The sequence below is a fragment of the Pteropus medius genome, unplaced genomic scaffold (assembly GCF_902729225.1).
Source record: "Pteropus medius unplaced genomic scaffold, Ma_sr-lr_union100, whole genome shotgun sequence".
NCBI classification, from domain to species: domain Eukaryota; kingdom Metazoa; phylum Chordata; class Mammalia; order Chiroptera; family Pteropodidae; genus Pteropus; species Pteropus medius.
This window is the reverse complement of record NW_024343733.1, coordinates 5199129-5214783: the sequence shown is the minus strand read 5'-3', so window position 1 is coordinate 5214783 and position 15655 is coordinate 5199129. Positions and strand designations below refer to the sequence as shown.

General features: G+C 46.0%; 1 protein-coding gene across 1 annotated transcript in view; it reads right to left on the bottom strand.

The window, feature by feature from the left end:
• CCDC60 (coiled-coil domain containing 60) overlaps positions 1–15655 on the bottom strand; it is a 139413-nt gene that overhangs the window by 26312 nt on the left and 97446 nt on the right. Inside the window, exons 3-5 of the mRNA XM_039868275.1 lie at positions 14593–14763; positions 9415–9522; positions 4809–4916 (exon numbers count right to left, since the gene is read on the bottom strand). Of these exons, the coding sequence (XP_039724209.1) occupies positions 4809–4916; positions 9415–9522; positions 14593–14763 (387 nt within the window). The remainder of the gene's footprint in view (positions 1–4808; positions 4917–9414; positions 9523–14592; positions 14764–15655) is intronic.

Genomic DNA, 15655 nt, shown 5'->3' with positions numbered 1-15655 from the left:
AGGGAATATTTAAAATCCAGCCAGAGGAAGGAGCAGCAATACTTCAGTCCTATAAACAATATTTAAATTAGTGGCACTTTTGAAGTCTGATTTATGGCTACCCAACTGGAAGCTTTAGCGTTTCTGCTTTGGAGTGTTTCTTTTAAGACCACAGGGCTTTTTGCTTTTTCCCTTTGCTACCATTGCCCCTGCTGTGCCTCCAGCCTTCTTATTGAAGTTCAAAAGCAACCCCCTTCCTCTTTTAAAATTAAATCTGGTCCCAGCCAGGCTTTCAAAATCTTAAACATTCAGGTCAGATCTGGAAGATGGAGGTCTTCTGTTAATACCGACTTCCAAGATGACCTGAAATCTCTTGCAACTTGGGGTAGCCGGCTAAATGAGTGAAAAATGCAGCAAGCTTCCCAGAGATCTTAAAAGGCCCTACACCCTTGCTCTTGCAAAGCCGTTGATAAAGAAAGGGCCTGGTTAGACGGAATCAGTCTCTCTGATGTTTCATTTTCAGTAGCAAATAAACCAAAAGGGAAGATCAATAGGCAGTGGGAAATAAATAAACCATGGAGCTTTGCCGTCCACAGTGGGCTGACTCCACACCTTGCGGAGAAGGGCAAAGCAAGTTGGGGCTCCTTCCCATGGCTCGGTGGGATGGTCATCAGTGCCATTCACCGGATAGTCCCAGGCCTCTGGGCTCCTTGAAGTCAGGCGTAGCACCGTGACTTGCTTCATTCAAAAATGCATGTGTGAAAGTGACATGTGGCACTTAGCATGCCAGTCCCCAAGGCAGCTTTCCTTTTCTGCTGCACGGAGGGTAGAAGCTGGTGTGGAGATGGAGCTCCTACCAGCCTGGGCCCTTGGGCATCTCTTAACAAGCAGAGCTCCACGTTGATGACACGTAGGGTGAGCAAGAAATGAACTTGTGTTGCATTAAGCTGCCAAGAGTTTGAGGTTGTTCATTATGGTAGCTTAACCTAGTTTACCCAATCGATGCCCCTGATTTACTGTCTGTGACCTCAGGCACGTCTCGCTGAGCATCAGAACCAGGAAAGTGGTGTAGCTTGGTTGGTTAAGACTGGGTTCAAGAATCTGGCAGACTTGCCGTTTGCATTCTCTGTCTGCCCTGCTGCTTCCTAGCTGTGCGTGATTGTGTTATTTATAGCCTCTCTGAGCCTCAGTGTTCCCCATCTGTAAAATGGGTGACTGGTATTAGCTATGTCAGAGGGGTGCTGTGAAGATGAAATGGGGCTTATTAAGAACTTGGTGCGACGCTTTGTACAGAGGACTGAAAACAATTATACAGAGATTTTCCAACAGAGATTTCAGTGTGGCTTGGCGGAGGGCGGGGAACAAGACACTTAGCGGATCCATGAGGGAGAAGTGGCTGTGATTTCTGGACCATAATTTCTACCTGCCGAAGCCTTCTGGAGGATCCCATTTCCCAGAAATCAAGCAAAGAGGGAGGGCATTGAGCACGGTCACATCATTTTTAAGTCTACCCACCAAGCACATTTTGTTCCTATCAGTCACTTGAAGATGTCTTTCCACAGTGGCAATCAGAGTAATTTTTCTCAAATACTTCACTCTTTCTAATCCCGTAGTTGGGGTAAAACACCTGCTTTTCAGGGTGGAAAACATATTACTTCAGTTTAGAAGGCAGTCCTGTGTCCATGACTGAGATGGAGAACGGAGGTAACTGTTGATTTTTGCACTGGGGAGAGGACAGAGATCAAAGCTCTCTGTCTCTGGGGACCGCTCACCAGGTCGCCCTATCCTGTCTCCTGAGTGACAGGTGCATGCCAATCAACCCGCCATGTCCCCCCCTACTCCTATAGAGATGTCCACTTGAGTACAGGAGTGGAGGAATGCACTTAAACTCATGCTGAGAGGAAGGCAGGCAAAATCAGAGATTTCATTCAAATGTCACCTTCTCTGAGCGAGTCTTTCCCTGAAGACCCAATTTAAAAATGGCCCCCTCACACACACACTCTGTCGGTATCACGTCACCCTGTCGATTTTTTTAATGACACTTAATGCTATTTCAGAGTATCTTGATTATTATATGTTTATCATCTCCACTCCCCCCATATTCATAATTAAAAAAAAAATCAATCTCAAATAGTGCCGAACTAGAGTTGGCTCATACTGGCTCCCAAAAACGGAATCTCTTGCGCATCTCTTGTCAACTGCAAGTTCGACGACATCATGTTGGTGAGCCTGGAATCAGCCGTAGCAGGACTGCTTCCACCATGGACATTGGTGTGGCTACAAATCATGGCTTTTCACTCCTTGGAGAACTAAACTGGTTATTAAACATTTGCCAGCGTGCACTGACGCCAAACTAAAATCACCATCAAGAGCAGATGGTTCGCTAGAAAAAGCAAACCCGACACATACTCTGACATTCTGTGGGAATCGTTCCTGGGCTGCGTGTTTCTACCAGGTCTGGCTGAGGTTCTGGTTCAGGTTCTGCCCTGACAAGTCATTGTAGAACCTCCACTATTCTCAATGTGACCTCTATGTCTTTTTTTTTTTTGCTGCAGGTGTTTTGGTCATATTATGGGCACATTTCTAAAACCAACCAAAGGAAATAAAGATGGTTCTTTTTATCTTCTCAGTCCAAATTCCACATGATGTTCTTGCCTCAGTTTGGGAGAACAGGTGCTGAAATGTCAGGCAGAAACGTTGCTGCTGGTAGCTTGCTCAGGGAGATGAAATGCTATTAGAAGTCCACTTGTTAAGGGACCTTTTTCTTAGCATCTAAGCAATTAACTGTGAAAAAAATTAGATATTGCTTTGACCTGGAAATTCCATTTCTCAGAATCTAGCTAACAGAAATCTTTTCAACTGGGTGCAAAATGTATGCACAAGGATGCTCTGGGCAGTCCTATTTGACATGTAAAACTTGAGAACCATCAATCAAGAAAGGGTTATCTTATCTAAATGATGGTTCACCCATACCGTAGAATACAAGTGTTCTATTAAAGGAATGTGGAAATTGTTTTAAAAATCTAAAATCTTTGTTTATACCATCAGGGAAAGATGTACATAAGATGTCGTAAAAAGGGAGGAAGGCATGTAGGGAACAATACATGGAATATGATCCGATTTCTGTAAAAAATTTTGTATATCTGTATATGTTTATAAGGGGAAGGCGTTAGAAAGATCTGAAGGAGGCAGGACACACCTCAGACCTTCAAAAGGAGTGTCCTCTAGGGAAGCATACTTCATATGCTTCTGAAGTTTTTTGAAAAAATTTTAATAGGAGTAAATGCTATTCATTTATTTCTTGAGCAGTTTTGTTTGAAAGAAAACATTGTGAGCAATGTTTTAAGGCTGTGGGTTTCAAACAAATTCTGTGAGCCACAAAGATGTTTTGGCAATAACTAGGGTGGCTTGGTTGGCGGGTGGGGGTCCCAGGTCTCCCAGAACCCTCCAGCCTTCTATTTCATATAGAAGCTCCATTTCAAAAAATTTGTTTTAAACTATTAGGATTTCCTTTTTTTTTTTTTAAAAAAAGGATTTCTGTTGCTTAAAAAATAAAGATTATAAACCATTGCATCAAAAACAAACAAACAAACAAACAAAACCCAAAAACCAAAAAAAAACCAACAGTTTTAAATTTATCCCGAGCAAAAACATGAAATCAATCGGAGTTGCTGGTCTATCAATAGATGCATGGTTTACATTTCTGGTTGCATTTGAGGTTAGTTTATCAGGGCTCCGTTGCAAGGGATGAATGGGGTGTGGGGTAGAGTGGACATGTGGGAGATGGGTGGTAAATATCCTCAAGGGGAAGGTGTTAATTAAAATTCAGGATTTTGTAAGAGAAAAAAACTGAATTCACCTGTGAGGCAGGGCTGTGAGAAGGAACTGGTAGCAGCTTATTGGGCTGGGAGTGAGGAGTTCCAATTTATGAGGGAACTGTTTTATTTAACTCGGCTTGGGATTTTCACAGAGCAAATCTAATTCCTTAAGTCAGGGTCCTTGACCTTTTTTGTTCCATTCTTGCAGACAGCAGACGACATGAGTCTTTTTAAAGAACCAACACCTTTACGTGCCCGCCTGTCCCTTGTTCTGCTTTTTGTGTGCAAAGCATTTCCTGCAACGGTGGCCTCAAGGCTTTTGCCGGAGCCCTCTCCAGTGGTGGGGACACACCTACCACTTTTCTTAGCCTAGACAATGGATTCTGTAGCTTCTGCCTGAGCGAACCCAGCTGCTTCAGGGACCAGAACACTGAGTGCCCCCTTGGGTTAAACTGGAGTAACAGCTCTGTGTGTGTGTGTGTGTGTGTGTGTATACATACATATATACATAATTCATATGTATATATATATAATTTGGATATTATATATATATATATATATAATCCAAAAACTCTTAAGAGAAAGAAAAATAAGGACAAAGAGAAAGGGAGGGAAGAGGAGGAAAAAGAAGAGGAGCAAATAAAAAATAGTGTTGGGGAGACACGGCCCAAGAAGAGAGGCAGAGAGAAATCTAGCTGTGCATCCAGTGGCGTGCTGACCAATTCCTGCGGTGTAAATACTCCCACCACAGCTGACTGATTTCATGCTTCTGATGCGATGTCGCCAAATGCGGAGTTGGGAAGAGACACAGTTGGCTCTCACAACTGAGGGCTCCAGCTCGCCCCTGTTTGGAGCCCACAGAGCACACAGAAAAAACCCTAAAGCAACCTACCCACCAAAAACAGCACACAGAGGGGAAGAACAAACAGGCGTTTCCTTCCCTACTGCCAAGTCTATCGCTAGTTACGGCAGGTGGCAGGGCAGGTGGCAGGTCTAAGGGCTGAGACTTACTTTGGATTCCAGCAGGTGATCAAGGGCTTCATGGTGTGGTGGGTGTGGTCGATAGTCAGGGCCTCCAGAAGCCAGTGGAGGGCACAGAGCTGGCGGAAGAGGGGTTCCCTGCAAAGACAGAGAGAGGGAGCACAGTGGGATCCTGTCAGAATAATGTTCGTCACAGTTATGGCAACAGACACAGGGCTTGTGCTGGCTCCCAGTTAGAGAGCTGCTGCCATGTTCCAGGCCTGTGTGTTTCCCCTGCCTCAGCTCATTGAACCTTTGAGGTGGGCCTGTGAGGTGCTCACTGGCTCCATTTTACAGATGAGGAATCTGAGGCTCAGAAGAGTTAAGGAACTTGTGCTCAGAGGAGTTAAGGCACTGGGTGAGTAAGTGGCAGAGCCATGGTTTGATATCAAGTGACCCTACCCCAGTTACTGGGTATTTGTGCCAATAGGAGAGGTGTTAGGGGCATCCCACAGCTGGAGGTCTTGACTCAGGCAAACGAGAGGATTGAAGAAAATTAATATCCTACAGGTTTCCAGTCGTTCATCTGGTAAAAGTACAATAAATACACTTAAAGGGTCGAAGTCTGGAAACACAGGGAAACTGGTGTATTTATTATATTTTTCCCCCACCTCCGGTTAGCAATCGGACCCATTGCTTTTAAATTTACAAATCCTTTGCCCACAAATGTAGCTGGATGTTGAAGAAAAACAAACTGAACTTATTATTTGAAAATGTAACTAAAACATAGTTTAACAATATGTCCAACCTCTGTTTTCTGATTTTGGGGTCTTCTTGTATTACAACGAGCCAAACATTGACTGGGGCACTTTACACACATTACTTAATTCTCTCAACAGCCTGCTGGGGTATGAAGCATTATCCACATTTTAGAGAAGAGGAAGCCAAGGCTCAGAAAGGCGTGAAGTCACTTTGCTCCAGGTCACACAGCTCGTTGGTGACAGAGACGGGATATGAATATCTCATTTAATGTTCCCCACACCCTATAAGGAGAGGACTGTGATTATGTCCCCTTTAAAGTCAGGAGACTTGCGGCTCAGAGAGGTAAAGGGAGTTAGTTGCCTGAGGTCACGCTCGGGTTTGACCCTGAGGGTATAATGAGAATTTGAACTCGGTTCTGGGTAACCCCAGAGACTTGTGCTTTCGTGGACCTGAGCTCTGATTGTTTGAGGTAGTGACGCAGCTAACGCAGTGGGCACCCTGAGGCTGGGTTCAGGAGAGGGTTAACCTGCTGTATTTTTGCTGGAAATAAGGTGGAATCCTCACCCATGTGCCCCTCCCTCCCCTAACCGATGCCTCCTCTACCCTAATGGGCGTGATGCCTCCATTATGGACCTGTGTAATTGCTCTTCTCTGAAACTGAGTCCTGCCGTGATAGATACTCCCCAGGGCTCCTAGGCCTGATGCCCAGAGGGGCAGGAAGGAATCCATCCCACTGCTTCCAGGAAGGCACCACCTCAGAAGGTGGAGCCCAAGCTCCGGGCTCAAGTATGGAGCTCACCCAGAGTTACCCTGGAAATCCCTTGAGAGGCTTCTGTTTCACTGAGCTTGAAGAGGAACTGCCCCCAAGCGCCCCACGCCCCATCCCCAGGTGCTGGAGTGGCTGCATCCAATAGATCTTAGGAAAACCAGAGTCAGCAGCTCACCTTTTTCTTCTCTGGAGTCCCCTCCTTCCTCTTTTCCTTCCTTCCACAGATTATTTACTGTCCCCTCCCTTCTAATGTGAAAGACCTGTAAGCACACAGTCCTCCCAGTTTTTGTCTCTCTCTTCCCCCTTAACACCACCTTGGTTCCTACAGGTAACCGCATTTCAACAGCTCTGGGCGCTGGACCATGTCCAGGATTTCGCCAAGAGCATGGTGGTGCCATGTGCCTGGTCCTGTGCCTGTCACTGCCTATCACCCTCACCATAACCCCAGAAAGTTGTGAAAGACCTGGGGAGATGCCCCCTCTTCTGTTCACAACTAACAGCCTCTGCAGCTGGGCTGCCAAGGGTGTACATAGCTTGTTTAGAAAACCCCCATGTGCAGAACTCTGAGTGAGCACCCAGCGGTCAGCACCCTGTGGTCAGCACACCGGAATAGCCCACTTTGTTGAAACTGCCATACCAACCAGAACAGAGTAGGCGTAAACATCCTGGAGAAGAAAACAATGTTTTTCTCCTGTACTAAGAGAAATAAAAAAATGCACACAAAGGCATTTCAGGCACCCCATGCTGACTGCCCAGGGCAAACCTGGACACATTGCAGGCACTGCCCTCGTCAAAGCCTGTGAGGGACAAGTCAGCCATCTCAGAGGGAAGGAGTGGCTGTTTCTCATCCCTAGAGACCATCCCCCTGTCCCTTTTAAAGATAAAGGTCAGATCTCCCTTGACATGATTGAATTGATCTCCCCAAAATCAATTCAGAATTTTCAGCTGGTTTTGGGATGGATTGCTTCGGGATTGAAGAGACTGACCAATTGTGATCCACATTGGCTGATGTGAGGTCTGAGAATTTGAGAGTTGACCAGGCAGGCCCTGCCCTGATGGCTTTTGGCAGACTGATTAGAAAATGCCCTGATGCTCCACCCCTCCCTGCATCCGCACACTTTGCAGTGTGACTTTGCGTCTCCCACATCAGGAGGTGGAGTCTTTTCCCCCATCCCTTGTATCTGGGCTGGACTGATGTCTTGCTTCAGCCAGTAGGTGGTGGTGGAAGCGTCATTTGTTCATTCTGAGCTTATGCCTCAAGAGACTGGGCTCTTATTCTTGGAAACTTCATGACCGCCAAGTTCGGGCTAGGATGATGAGAGACATATGGCTCAGTCATTCTTGTTACCTTAGGCAACAACCAGCCAACCAACAGCCTGTGAATGAGGCCATCCTAGATGGGTCAACCCCCATCAGCCAGGTGCACACACATACGCACACTCAGTCTGGATCAGTTGAGCTGGCTTGGACCTGCAGAACCACCCAACCGACCTGCAGACTTGCGAGTGATAACAAATAGTTGCTGTTTTAAGCCACCCCCTTTTGAGGTGGTCTTCAGTTCGGCAATAGGTTACTGATATGGTCATCAAATTCAGCAGAGCCTTTTAACAGCCAAGGAGAAGAAAGGGAAGCCTTCAGTCTACGGCAGGAGTCGGCAAATTACAGCTGGTAGACCTACTGCCTGTGTTTGCGAATGGAACGTTTTTGGAACTTGGCCACATCCATTCATCGTAGCTTTCATGCTGCAGCGGCAAACTTAAGTAGTTGCAAGAGAGACTATCTGGTCTGCAATGGTTAAAATATTTGCTTTTTCTCTTTAAGTCTTTAAGAAAAATGTTACTGATCCCTGGTCTGGGGCATAACAGATATAATAATAATAATAATAATAATAATAATAGTAGTAGTAGTAGTAGTAGTAGTAGTAGTAGTAGTAGTAGTAATAGTAATAGTGGTGGTGGCGGCAGTGGTCGTCATTCTAACAAACCTGATACAAAGATCTGACTCAGGCGTCAGGAGATCAGGATTCCTGTTGTGAGAGCTTTGGCAGGTTCTGCCCCCTCTCTGGGCTTCAGTTTTCCCATCTGGCATTGAAGGAAGATGAGCAAGACACTCTCAAGTCACTTCCACAGTTGATATAAGCCTCAGTTTGCTCAGATCAAATGAACTTAGGGTGGGGCCCATGAATATACATTTTTCCCAGGCTTTCTTTCCACTGCTCCATCTGTAGGGACCTAATCAATATTTGACAAGTGAGTGGACAAAGAAGTCTAGAATGTATTGTACCATGTTTGCTGCCCTAAAGAGGTAGTTCTCAGTGAAAGTGAGGGTACGGGGGTATGATTTTGCCCCTAGGTGACATTTGTCAATGTCTGGAAACATTTTTGGTTGTCACAGCTTGGGGGTGGGGTGCTACTGGCAGCTAGTGAGTAGAGGCCATACATGCTGTCAAACACCCAACAATACACAGGACAGTCCTTCATAACGAAGAATTTCTTGTCCGAAAATGTCAATCATGCAGAGATTGAGAAACCCTGCCCTAAAGTCCAAAAAGCTTCTACCTCTGTCTCTGAAATCTTCCCATTGAAAAGTGCTAACGAGCAGAAAAGAAAAAGTTGGGCTTGAAATTCTTCGGCATAGACACAAGGGGAACAAGACGTCAAGGTTTTAGAAAGCCAGAGTGTTCTTCGTTGGCCTGTGACACCGTGCAACGATGAGTTTGTGCCTCGGGTCAGAAGACAGCAAGGCGTCTCTGGGAAATAGCTCCTCGAGTCTTGGGGAGAACGTGTCCCCAGAGCCCTGGCTGAGATGTTGTCGCGCGCGCTTGGCGAGGGCTGTAGACAGGTTTTATCAGGCTTTGCAAACTATGTGACATGAGAGGGTCTGCCTTGGTAAAGAATGGAACGACTCAGTCCCAGCTGATTTACCTCATTGCTCTAAACCACTGTGTCTGCTTCCTGTTATTTTTATATGCCGAATAATGTCATTGGCTCCCGGCTCGATGCCCCTTTCAAGAGGACAAAGGAACAGCTCAACAGTTCTTGATGCGCTAGCTGGTTGAGTGACTTCGCCTCGGCTTTGCTTGATAAGCCAGCAAGGCAAACGAGCCAGGCGTGAGACTCTACTTACACGTGCGCCTCAGGTAGCGAGGGCGAAATGATGCAGCTGTGGATGGGGGTGAATGGGCGAAATATGACTCCAGCCCTCATCTTCTTCATCTTCTCCTCATTGTATGTGCTGAAGGAAAAACAGAAAAAGAGAAACAGTGAACAATGAGCCGCAGTTTCAAATGCCTTCTCTCGCCAGGGGTTATTTGGCAAATACGCTGGGCACCAACAATGTGCCAGGCAGTTATTATGGCTCGAGAGATGAGGGTTCTAGATGCAGACAGGAAACAGAGCATATAAAAACCCCCGCTCGTGGAGTGCTGCATAGTCTAGTGGAGGAGCAAAGAGAATAAACAGGATAAATAGGTAAATTGTATATTTTCTTAAAGGGCCAGACAAATATTTATGGCTTTGCAGGACAAAGCAGACATCGATGGTATATAAATAATAGTTAATGGCAGATTTTAGTCTCAAAATCAGCCTGGGAGCTGGATTTGGCCAGCATGGCCTTCCCCTCACCCCATAGTAGATAGTGATAAATGCTTTGGGGAAAAAAAGCAGAGTAGGGGGTTCAGAAGGGCTGGGAGTGCTGGGAGTTGCAATTTTAAGTAGGGTGAATGGGAATGTATCCCCGAGAAGGTGACGTTTGCTAAATATCTGCAGAGTGTAAAGGAGAGAGCCATTCTGGTGTCTGGTGGCACAGGATTCTGGACGCAGGGGACGACATGTGCCAGTACCCTGAGGTGGTGATGCAGGATGGGGTAAATCCCTCCTTGTGGGGACCCAAGCCCTCCGCCGAGAGGGAGGGTTCTTGGCTGAGCGCAGGAAAGAATTCAAGCGCGCGCCAGAGTTAGAGACAAAAGAAAATTGGCTGGAGAAGGACTAACGCTCCACAGACAGAGCGTGGTCTCCTCTCAGAGACAGGGAGGGCGAGTGACCCCGAGCGTTTGAGGGATGCGGTTTATAGGTATGATTCTTCGTTTCCCCGAATTCCGTTTACAGACTCTATTTCCCTGTTTTCCTTGGACGGTATGAGTATGCGGCGCGCGAGCTGTGTTCGTAATCTCAGCCTTTGTTCTGTAGGTTGTTCCTCCCGTCTGGCTGTCGCGCGAATGAATGGCTGGGTGTATTTCGTGTAGGGTAGGACTTAATGACGCCATCTTCCTGTTTTCCTTTCGTTGGTAGGAGTGGTTCGTTAGTAATCCCAGCAGGACTCTTTCTTCGTTCTGTGTGTTTCTGTAGGGTTGATCAGCCCATCCTAGGCTCTGAACACAACCTGGGTTAATAATAATACTTAGTTCTCATGCCTCTTCTCTGTATCAGTGGGACTTGTTATAGAGACAGCAAGGTGGCTAGTGTGGCTGCAGTGGAGGGAGCAACAGAGAGAGGTGGGGCCAAGAGGGCGGAGAGAGGACCGGGGTCTTGCGGACCATTGCGAAGACTTTGGCCTTTTGTTTAAAGGAGAGCGGAGGATTTTGAGTCGACAAGATCCAACTTGCATCTGAAAAGGGTCTCTTTGGCTGCTGTTTTGAGAATGGCTGCTGGCAAGCAGAGAGGGGTGAAGTGGGGCACACCTTAGAATTTACTTTCTGTCCTGGGAATTTGAGGACAATCCGGGGGTCAAGCAGAGTTAACTAACTGAAAAATAGGACCAGAATCTAGGTCTTTGATTTCCATTTCTGTGGGCTCTTTATATTCAAGCCCGAGAGCTGAGGGGGCCACGAGCAAATACCTTGGCATCTCCAGTCTTACCAGCCCAACCCTTTCCCTCAGTGGTTTCGAATATGTAGAAATTAACCCAGCTTTTACACTCCTTAATCTCTGGTTTTATGTCTTCTCTCAACCACAATAAGACAAATTCTACCCGTTGTTTTTTTTTTTTCACCTTTTTAGCTGAATTTGCAGCTGAAAAACGAGGTCATTGAGCACAGTAGGAAAGACTGCTTGCAGGCAGAAATCTTTTGGGACAGGCTTAATTTTCTTTTTTGCCTGCATAGTTTGTCAGACTTAAAACTTTTGTCTGAAAGAACTTATCTTATGGTCTTAGATCCAGAGGAGAAAAAAAAAATAATCCCTTTTGCTTTTATAATGTGCAAGATCAAATACCTTGTTAAAAAAAAAGTATTTAAAAATGAACACTTGTATTTTTGATACTTCTGTGATTGGAATTTTATACTTAGAGAAACATGGCTCTTAGATGTGAGATGCTTTCCAGCCTGCTTAGAAAATAAGATTTTTTTAGCCATAAATCTGAGGATTTTAGGTAATTGAGGCCCAGGGGGATCAAATTCTCTTTATCGCATAGTAATAGCTAATAATCACTGAGCACTTACGTGCCAGGCTCTGTGCTAAGTGTTAACTTCATTTAATTCTCATAACCAACTTGGGAGTTTGGTACCATTCATGTGAGTGAAGAAAAAAAGAGGTTCAGAGAGGTATAGAAACTTGTCTCAAGTTGTACGGTTGTGTGTGGGGGGAAGTCAGGACTTGACCCCATTTCTGTGCTCTTAATCGTGACTCCGTACTGGTACAGACCATCTGTCAATGCTGTTTTGTAACCCCTGCCTCCCCACCTGCATTTGATGGCTACGTTGCAGTAATGGCCTCCAGTTATATTTTAATAACCAGCCTTGTACAGCTCGTAGAATTCACCAGGTAAGATGTAAGTAGACCAACGTCTACAAGAGGAGCAATCTTATGCATATTTAAACTTATTAAACTTTAAGTAAACCGTGTCTCGCCCACCGAAACATGGATGGATTGGAGAGGGGAGAATTGTGTTTTGTGACCATGGATTAAAAACCCCATCCAAGGAAGGGGAATGTTACAACCAAACTATTTAAGCAGTCACAGGAGGATCTTTGACAGACCCCACCCCTTTCCTGGGTGCCTATTCATTTGCCCATTGAGGTGAGCACAGATCCTGCCAAAAAAAAAAGAGCCCTGAGTTTATTCTTTCTCTTTATTCCAGGCTGCCAGTCGATTAGTATCGTAGGAGTAGCAGACTCTATGAGAATTTGCACTGAGCTCTTGGGACCCTCTTGGAGAGGGTAAGAACCCCCCTGCTCATTGAGGGGCTGTCTCTGTATCACATGCCTTTTTGAGGTCTCATTGGTGGCCCCTTGAGTGTCTGGATGGAGGTGGCTCAAGGCATGATTTACCTGCTTTTCTTTTTCCCACTCTGAAAATAATGTTTCTGACTGTTGGCAGAAGACAACAACACCACACCCTCCTTTTTCAGCCCTGGCCTTCCTAACCGGAGATGTTGGCTGCAGGAATTTCCGGTGAGCTCATATGGATAGGTCTACCTACGTCTCTGTTTTGTTACCCAGTGAGCTCTCATTCAGCATTAAAGATCTTGCTCAAAAGCCACACCTCTGGGGATTCTTTCCAGATTCCTTTGTCACCCCCTAAACTTGAGGGGATGGGCATTGTGAAATAATAGAAGAAATACATATTGGTCTCTGCTTCTGATTTCTGGCGTAGAGCTTCTAAAACCCTTATAATTTCCTAAGTAATAATATCACTAGGAGCATCCTTTGTTCTACTATTTGGTCTTAGACCCTGGTTCCTGACACACAGTCCTTAAATCTCTTTGAATTTCCTGAGTGATAGGAGTGTCTTTTGTTCTAATGAGGCAACTCTTGATGGGCTTCTGGTTGGCTTTCGGATGGGGGCTTGTCACCACAAAGACCGAACGATGATCAGAAGCTTGAGACTTCCAGAGTTAATGCTAGATCATGCATAGGTGATGAAGCCTCCATAAAAATCCCGAAAGTCTGCGCTTTGGAGAGCCTCTGGGTTGTTGACCACATATCCATATAATGGGAGGGTGGCACTTCTGAACTCCATGGGGACAGAAGCTCCTACAGCTGGGACCCTTACAGAGCTCGTCCTGTGTACCTCTTCATCTAGCCGTTCATCTGTATCTTTTATTATATAATAAACTGATAAATATAAATTAGTATGCCCCTGAGTTCTGCGAGCCATTCTAGAAAACTATCAAACACGAGGAAAGGGATTATGGGAACCCTGATTTGTAGCTGGTCGGCCAGAAGTACAGGTGACAACGTGGGACTTGTGATTGATGCCTGATGTGGGGGCAGTCTTCTGGGGCTGAGCCCTTAACCTGTGGGATCTGACACTGTCTCCAGGTTGAAAGTGTCAGAACTGAACTGGACGGCAGGACACCCAACTGGGATCGTAGAGAATTTCTTGGTGTGAGGGAAAAAAAATACCACATATCTGGTGTCAGAAGCGTTCGTGGTATGAGAGGAAAGGAGGACAGGAGTGGTCTTCTTTAACTGTTTTGCAGGATTTTAAGGGTGCAGTTCGATGGCATTTGAATCGCTGGTTATGCAACCATTACCTCAGTCTAGTTTGAGCATCTCTAAGCCTCCTTCCTAATCTCTAGAAGGGGGCTAATGACAGCACTTACAGGAATGTTTTGAAATTTAGACAAAAAGATATGCATAAAGCATATAGTAGACACTCGTTAAAATTATTGTGCTTATTATTATTATAATTGCTATTGTTTCGTAATGGATCAGTCTAATGATGGTCCTCTCTCAACCAGAGGACAGACCTTTCCAGAAAAAGGGGAGGGCTATTTTATTCAAGAAACCAACAAACGCTTTTGGTCCCCCTGCCTTGGGCAGACACTGAGCTGGGATCTGGGGCTTCCGGTGAAGGTCTAGAATGTTGATACGGAGTGAAGAGAACTTACATACAACATGGGAACCCAGAGTCCACATGGGTTCTGGAGGTGGTTGGGCTGAAATCTTGGAGATCAGGAGAGGGTGGCATTGAAGCTGGGCTGATAATGATGAGGAGAACTGTCGTTGGAAGAGGGTGTAAGGAAGAGCGTTTCAAGTCCAAGGAATAGCATGGAAAAAGTCCTGACATTAGGGACAAGCCCGGGAAGAGGAGGAAAAGAGGCACATTTGGAACCAGCAAGACGTCCTGTGTAGCTCTTGGCATCGGATGAGGACAGACACATGTAATAGAAGATACTGCACTGAACCCCGGAAGGTGAGGCTGGCGTGGTTGGCTGGACCAGGCTAAAAGCAGTCATCTGACACCAGCCCAAGTCAGGACCCCCACACTGAGTCAGCTGCCATCCCTCAACCCAGCCAAGCAGCGTTCATTCTCCGTGGTTCTTCCAAAGCCCACAAGTGCCGCCGCCACTGTGTCTACTTACGACAAAAGGATATCCCGGTACTGGATTTCCGACATCTTTTTGGCCGGTTGAAATTTATGTCTTTCTTCCTCTTTCAGTTTTTGAAGCTGTTGCTGCTTCTTTTTCAATGCACTCTCCTCCCTCAGAATGGTGAAATATCCCCGGCCTATCTTCACGGACTGAATCAAAAAACTAGAGAGGGAGGGAGGGAGGGAAGGAGGGCGAGAGAGAGGGAGAGGGATGAGTTGACAATTACGACACTGCCTTATCGATAATTACTAAGGGACACTCTCATACCTGCAGAGCAGGAGCCTTCCCACCTGTAGAATTCCAGAATCAGATAGACTTGAGCTTGAATTCTGGATGCACCTTTTACCAAAGACCTTGAACAAATGATTTAACCTCTCCAGGTTTTAGTGCCAGGCACTCTACTGTGTGCTATGAAGTGAGCATAACAATTCGCCCCCACAGGATTAGATATCTTCCTGCCTGGAAAGGGGTCAGCAAGGTGCCTGGTATTGAAGAGAGGCTTATCCATGATAATCAATAGCAGACCAGGTACTATATGGCCCGAGCTCCCGGCCAAGGCTGCTTTCTCTTAAATTCATCTGAATCCACTTATCATCAAAGAACATATTGAGACTGCAAGATAACCTGATAGAAAGAAAACCGTTACCATCTGCATCCCCCTTAATTTCACAAATGAGGATTTTCTTGATGTGGCACAAACAAAGCAAATGCAGAGCTCACCTGGGAGCTGGGGCTGATGTAACAGCAACCGTTTTTCGTTGTTGTGTTACTTTGGAGAGACCCTTTGCTCAAAATTGGGTTCAGAAGTCGAGATGGACACCGCATGCATACCAAAAGGGTATGAAATGACTTGTTGTTACTCAAAGAATGAGGCTTTCTGGGCAGAATGGGGAAGACGTCCCATGCTGGTGTAAAATCAGCTTGAGAGAGCAGCGAGGGGTGGCTGGCTCAGGGTTTCGTAGGGGTTAGGGAGTGGAGCTGGGGCGCGGGTTTCTTGGTTGGACTGTGGTTTGAACTTCCCGCCAACACCCAGAGGTGGAGAACCTGGGCGTAT